At 51.5% G+C, this 7,339-nt stretch overlaps 1 protein-coding gene across 1 annotated transcript; it reads right to left on the minus strand.

The window, feature by feature from the left end:
* Positions 1 to 368: 368 nt before the first annotated feature.
* On the minus strand, positions 369 to 5,271 carry CNGA4 (cyclic nucleotide gated channel subunit alpha 4). Its single transcript, XM_067751672.1, is given in 7 exon segments — positions 369 to 882; positions 2,592 to 2,939; positions 3,716 to 4,221; positions 4,223 to 4,365; positions 4,666 to 4,772; positions 4,972 to 5,073; positions 5,210 to 5,271. Coding segments are annotated over 7 exon segments (1,782 nt in total).
* Between the last annotated feature and the right edge of the window lie 2,068 nt (positions 5,272 to 7,339).

Here is a 7,339-nt window from a genome sequence, read left to right on the forward strand (position 1 = left end):
GTACTGATGTGTGATTCTCAGTATATGCGTGTTTATGAGGTGTGTGACTGAATGTGCATGTATGATGTGGGTATAAGACGTATCTATGTGAGAAAGCATGTGTCTGAGAAGGGGAACTCCAGAGCATTTTATATGGATTTCACAGTCTCACGGCCAGTGTGGATATATGCAGATAGGTGTGTGTGCGTGCGTGCGTGTGTGTGTGTGTGCGTGCGTGTGCGTGCGTGCGTGTGTGTGTGTGCTGCGCGAGCAGGGGATAAATGTGTGCTATACTCCTGCATCTCTAGGCGGTGCATCTACATATCCAGTTCACTCCCATCTCCGTAACCTAGCAGACTGGATGGCAGAGTTTCTGCAGGCAGGCTTTCCTACAACTCTGGATTCAATTGGTGGTGGGGGTCTGGGGAATGGCCATGGGGTCCCTCTGGGCTTGGGGGTCCCTCCTGGCCAGCTCTGCCCTCTCCATCCTTGGACGTTCCCTCCCCAGGTTTGCCCTCATGGTCGGCCTCGGCCAGTTCCTCAGGCATTGGCCACTCCTGAGTCTGCCACTCCTGCCGCTCGATGCGATAGGCGATCTTGAGTGCCCTGGACTCCAGCTCAGCCAGGAGTCGTGCGAACCTGGTCTGCAGATCATCGAGTTGCTGGTCGAGGCCTCGCAGCTGGGCCTCCGTGGCCTCCTGTAGGGCGGTCTCAGCTGCCTCGGCGTTTACGTCCAACTTGTTCATTGTGAGCAGGATCTCACGGCCCTTTTCCTCCATGACGGCCTGGGCCTGTGGATACTCGCTCAGCACTTCCTGCAGGTCCTCCTTGCTCAGGCAGAACAGATCCGAATAACCTAGACTCTTGATGTTGGCTGTACGGCGGTTCCCAGACATGTTCCCTGTGGCCACGGGCAGACATGTGGGAGGTTAGTCAGGGTGGGCGTGAGGGGGCATCTCCCTCTGGAACCAGGACCCCCACTTCCACATTTGTGCTTCCAAGCCTCTCTTCCTGCCTCATTAATTCTCTCATCCAGTAGAGTACTGCGTAGGAACTGGGCCCTGTGCTGGGTGGGTATCAGTGACCTGCCTCCAAGAGTTCACAGTCTAGAGGACTTAGACATTTAAGGGGATAGTTATGTAACAGTCTAGCCAATGCAGCGCAGATGTGCATCTGGTACTGTGGGAAGATAGGCAAAGAGCCCCTGACAAGCTGTAAGGCAGAGAATTTAGGGAAGCCTGGAGGAACTTATGCCTGGACTGAGTAGGAGGTAACTAGGGGAGGGGGTGGGGAGGGCAGCTAGGCGAGCAGAGGGATGGACTTAGGAAAGAGTCAGGTGGTTACAGAATACAGTAAGCAGTCCAGGAAGGCTGAAGTTCAGGGTGTGAGGAGAGATGGAGAGAGCCGGGTCATGCTGGCCTTGTAGCCCTGGCAAGGAGTCCAGACCTTGTGTTGAGGACAATGAGAAACTATTGAAATATTTCAAGCAGGAGAACTGTATGGTGTCATTTGCATTTTAGAAAGATGGTGGTGGGTGGTGGGTGGGAAGACAGGTTCGTCTGAATGCTGCAACGTCTCAGAGGTAGAAGGACCTTAGAAGGGGCAAGGGAACTACCGTTTGTTGAACTCTTGCCATGTGCAAGGCATTGCACTGGGTGCCTCACTCATAGCTCATTTAATCCTCCCAAATAACTCTTTGGGTTTTTAATATCATCCCTCTTGGGTAGGTGAGGAAACTGAGGCCTAAAAGAGGGAAGTGATTTGTCCGAAGTCAGGTAAACAGTGGCCAACTACATACAAGATGTGGGTCTTGAGGGGGTCCTTGGAGGAAGATGTGAGGCATTTAGGACAACTGGAGAGTGGGATCCCCAGACTGAGAGCACATCTGGTGCTCTCGTGCCCTTTTCAGTCTTTCCCATCTCCTGTGGCCTCAGTGTCTTTACCCATGATTAGGTAGAACAACTCCTACTGCACAGGCTGATAGGAGGAACAAATGAGCCAGTGTGCAGTACCTGGACTGGACTGGAGCTGATGCAGTAAATAGGAATTCCTTCCTTCTACCTTCCTTTCCACTTGGCTATGAGATATTTGTTTCTTGTACTGTTCCCAGGAGTGTATACTTATTACCTGTCTGACCTTGGACAAGTTCCCCAAACTCTCCGTGTTCTGATTTCCTTACCTTTAAAATGGGGATAATAGTACCTACTTTATAGAGCTGCTGTGAGAATTTGATGCGTTGGTACATGTGGAGAACTTTGAACAAGGCATGTAGTAAGCAGGCAACAAATATTAACCATTATTATTATTATTATTGATTGTTATTATCTCTGCACTTTCCATGGATCTGTTGGTGCCTTGGGTGGCTATCCACAGAGCAGGTCTGCTCTCTCTTCCAAGGACCCACGCTGCTCATTGACCTTGGCACAGCCTCTTCTCAGGGAACAGACCCTCCTTGTCCTGCTTCTCTCTTGAGCCCTCTAGTGGCTCAGGCAAGGGCCAGGTGTCCTTAATCTGTAGGCTCTGAAGTACCATCTGGTCTCAGCATGGGGTTCTGCTGTCCCCATTCCCCTCCCCTAGCCCTGTCTCCGGAGCCAATGATGGCGTGCCCTCCTTTGATGTTGATGATGCTGATCTCCCCACAGTAGAGCCCTGCACCAGGCACAGCATACCGAGTGACACCATCATCGGCTACCACAGCCGGCTGACCCTCTTGGATGATGTACATCTCTCGGCCAGTGTCCCCCTTGCGGCCGATGTGTTTGCCTGGTGAGTAGGTCTGGGGCTGCAGCTTCAGCACCAGCTCCTCCAGCAGGCCAGCCTCACAGTTCTGGAAGATCCGCACCCGGCTCAGAGTAGGCAGGTGTACAGACACGGCCACTTCTGCCCGCAACCGCTCAGGCAAGTGCTGTAAGATGGCTACCTCATTGGTCATCTTCTTGTTGATCTGCAGGTGCTGGTACCTGGGGGCAAGGTACATCATCAGTCCTCACCAGCCCGCTACATGCCTCCCTCTACGTCTTCCATCAGGGCTCTCAGCTTGGCCTCGGCCAAGAACCCAACCACACCAAGTTCTCACAGGGGTCATGGGAATACTTGACTGTTGGTGGATAAACATCTTTAATGCACTACCTGCTGGTCAGAGATATGTTTTGACAGCTTCTCCCTCACCCAGGGCCTGGAAGCCTCCACCAGTGAACAGTGACTAGGATACCCTTTAGCTCTTGTCAGGCTCTACTCACCCACCATTCAGTGATGTCTTGTACCATATCACCGATATCTACTTCAGTCACCAAGCCCCATCTTCTTTAGCGATCCTCTGCTCTAGGTCCCCAACTTGGTGACACTTCCCTTTGTTCAGCCTACAGTATGGACTCCACGACATAGTCAACCGTCTTGTTGTTGGCCATCCCCTGAGGAGTATTGCTTTTCCCTCTTACCTCTTCCAGGACCTTCTGAGTCCTACCAGGTGGTGGCAGTTCCCATTCCCTGGGTTCTGGGTTATCCTTCCTTGTGTATGAATTCCTCTCCCTGTCAATCTTTTACCCAACCCCTCGCCCTAAGTCCATATCCAATTAGTGGAGGAAATCCTTTTCCAAGTCCCACCCAGTGAACCCTCCAATGAGCCACATCCTGAATGCCCTGCCTGACCCACCCGGCAATGAGAACCCAGCCACTTTTCTCAGATTCTATCCAGTACACCTCTCCCTGTCCTGGTCTGGAACCCCAGCATCCTCACCAGTCCATGACTCGTCGCTGCAGCCTGCGGTTGACGCAATGCAGCTTCATGTATTTCTTCACCAGGGCGTGGTCTGGGTAGAAGGCTGCATCTGCAGTGTTCATGTTGTAGATGACAGAGCTCATGCTACCCATGATGGTGGTGAAACCCATGACGGCCGGTAGGAAGTCTCCCACCATGAAGAGGTACTCCTCCTCCCGGTCTGACAGCGGCGTATCGCCCACGGTGGTCAGGATCAGCGTGGAGAAGTAAAAGCTATAGAGGTACTGGCGCCGCAGCTGCTCAAAGCCAGGCTGCACGGGGTCGGGGTACACCCAGGCGTCACTCCCGAAGCCCAGGTACCGGGACAGGGCAAAGTATAGGCAGCTGTTCCAATGGATGACAGCAAAAACGTAAAGCATCAGCTTGGCGATGCGGAAGGCATTCGGGTGAACTGTGCAGGTCTCCATGCGGTCAAAGGCCTCAAAGGGGCGGGGCACCCGCAGAAAGCGGTTCAGCCTCAGCGTGCGTGGGCGTGTGCGGACCCAGACTCACATAGGCCACTTCCGTGGGTAACAGGGAAGCCAGGTCCAAGAAGAAGCTCCAGGTGCAAACGTAGCGACTCGAGATCCTACCCTTGTCCACCACCAGTATGCCTTGTTCCAAGAATCCTGGTGGGGGAAGTGGGGGCCGCCGTGGGTGGTGTCAGATATAGGGTGGAGTCAGGGCATCTGCCTGCCCCAGAAACGAGGTTGAGGGTGGGCAGGCCAGGGCAGGCCAGGGAGACAGTTACCGGGGACAGGGTGGGGGCCGGCTTAACCCTGCTCCAGGGTTTCTGGGGTGAGCCCAGGGATACCGTAAACATAGAAGCATGTGAAAGTGCTGTCAGGGAGGGGGTCACTTTCTTGTTACTAAGAGGCTCTCTTTAGGAAGGGAACATGGAAAAAAAGTCAGTCCTGAGACTCACTGACCAGTGTGGAAGCGCACCACGATGTCCAGTAGGTAGAGCAGGTCACTCGTGCAGTCCAGTACTAACCAGGCCACCAGATAATAGCGCTGCAAGTCGGGAAAGCAGGCTCTGCGTGGCAGGGACAGAAAGGACTGGCTTAAGGGCGCCCTCCGTGTGTTAGGTGTTCTCCCGCAGCCGCTGAGCATTAAGTGCTGGGCTCTCGTATAGACGCCGCCCCTACACCAGCCCGTGCAAGGGACCCGCCCCTCTCCTGGGCCTCACTCTTTAGCCCTGGTCTCTGCTTAAGGCCCTTCCCATAGTGCCAAACCTGCACACGACGATGATGAGGTTATACATTACTGGGAAGACCATAGTGTTCAGCCACCAGTAGTAGTAATCCCCAGATGGGTCCAGGACAGGCAGCAACTTCCTGTTGGGCAAGAGGGGAAGTTGTGCTTCACTTATTCACCATTCAGTGCTGCGGTTGTGACCAGAAGCAGCAAAGAAGGATCAGCCTCCATCTGGTGAGGCAGACAGATCTTACACAGGGGACCAGGATCTCTCACCTGGCCTTGGGTGGGGCAGAACTGCTGGACTCTGTCGTCTTCACTTTGCTGTCCTGGCTCATGGTTCTGTGACCTGGTCCCTGGGTGTAAGATACCCAGGGCCTCTGCCTGCAGGTGGCTTCAGGAGGTGGGGGTAGTGCCAAGCTGCCCTTGGTCTCCAGGTGCGATTCCTCTGTCTTTGTCTTCTAAAGCTCTTAGCAACACAACCAGGGCCAGCCGCTACGGAAGGAGTGGAGGCAGTGTGGCTCCAGCGCTCCGCCCCCTGTCCTAGGGCCTGGGCTTACACCTGCCCAACTAAACATCTCTAATGGAGTCCCTGGAGATGGTGGAGTTTCATGCCTCAGACGTTAAGGCTACGCCTCGTCTCCCTCCGCCTTCCTCAAAGTTGAACTACACAGGGGCCCTCTAGTCAGGAGACCTGTGTGTCAGTGTAGGCTCAGAAATTCATTCTGTTTTACCCTGTGCAAGTTCCCTGCTTGCACCTCATTTTTTATTCATTGAACAACTATTCACTGAATGGCTTATTTGTGTCAGGTGCTGAACTAGTCTCCAGGGACAAAGAACGCCTGTCACATCAGATATGAGCTCTGTTTCCATTACCTGAACCCTATCCTTCCTGCTGGATGAGTGTGATGGGGGCCATCCTGTGGCATTTTTGCCTTCATTCCCTTCTTGCTACCTCTCATGCCTGATCTCACCCGTTATTTCATGTGCTTTCTAGATCCTCAACCTCTTTCAGTTTTCCCTTTCTGTGAACATGCTTAAACCTCCCATACCAGAACAAACAAAAAAATCCTAAAAATTCTCCCTCAACTTGATGTCCCTTTCACTACTATCATCTTTCTCAGTCAACAAATCATAACCAGAACACCTGCTATGTGCCAGGCCAATATTGTGCTAAGTATTGGGGATAAAAGATGAATGAAGCACATTCCTTGCCCTCCAGAAACTCACAGTCTGGTAGGGGGGAAGAGTCAGGTAGATAGGCAATTACACATCAGTCTGATGGGTACTCTGTTAGGTGGGTACACAGAGGGTTATTACAGTACATAGAAAGTGTCCTAATTGAGACTGGGTTCTGTAGGATGAATAGGAGTTAGTCAAGTATAAGATGGAGGAGTGAAGAGCACTCAGGCAAAGTGTATAGAGTATGCAAAGGCATAGAGATTTCAAAAAGCATGGGTGACTGGGAGAACATCACTTGGTTTTTGTAGTGAACCTGAGAGGCTAGTGGTAAAAGATGAGGCTGAATGGTAGACAGAGGACAGCTCAGGGAGAGCTTTGTCAGTCATGTTGTACAGCTAGGATTTTATCTAAAGGCAATGAAGAACTCATGAAATGTTTTGCACAGTTAAGCGATATGGCTAGATTTGTGTTTTCAGAGAGTTTCTTGGAAGGAACATCTATAGTTTCCAACATTTTATTTTATTTTTTTGAAATCCTCTTTCCCCATGGCTTCTATTGATACTATAATGTCTTGGTTTTCTGCTTATTTCTTCTCAGTCTCTTTCATAAGCCCCTGTGTCCACCCTTCCTGTTTTGGTGTTTCTTTGGACTCTGTCCTAGGCCTTCCTCTCTTTGCATCCTCCCAACTCTCTCTGGTCAATCTTGGTCACCCACAGGATCTCCTTTTGCATCTAATGTCTCCCAAGAACTCTCTTTGAGCTCCAGACCTACCTATACCACTAATTGCTGTCTGGATGTCCCCACTCGGACATTCCACAGTCACTTTCAGCCCATTGGCTCCATAATTGAGCTCATTATCTTCCCCCATCTGCTCTTTCTCTTATAATCCCTATCTCTGGCTTATCAGCCAAAATACCTAGCACCAGTATTTATTATTATTACTATTGTATAACATTGTGGCAGTTTTCAAAAATAGTCACAAATTCTTTGATGCTCCTTCCTTGTGGCTGTTCAGTCAATAGAGTATAGCAGGAATGATGTTGTGTGACTTCTGAGACCAGATCATAAAAGTCCATGCAGCTTCCTTCTGGTTTTCTTTGAACACTCACTGTCTGGAAGCTCCCTCTCAGGATGCTCCCTCTTGGAACCTAGCTGCCACGTTGTGAGAAGCCCAAGCCACAGGAGGAGTCAGGTGTCTGTACTTTGTTTGACAGGCCCAGCTCA

This window comes from Pseudorca crassidens, chromosome 9, assembly GCF_039906515.1.
Source record: "Pseudorca crassidens isolate mPseCra1 chromosome 9, mPseCra1.hap1, whole genome shotgun sequence".
NCBI lineage: Eukaryota > Metazoa > Chordata > Mammalia > Artiodactyla > Delphinidae > Pseudorca > Pseudorca crassidens.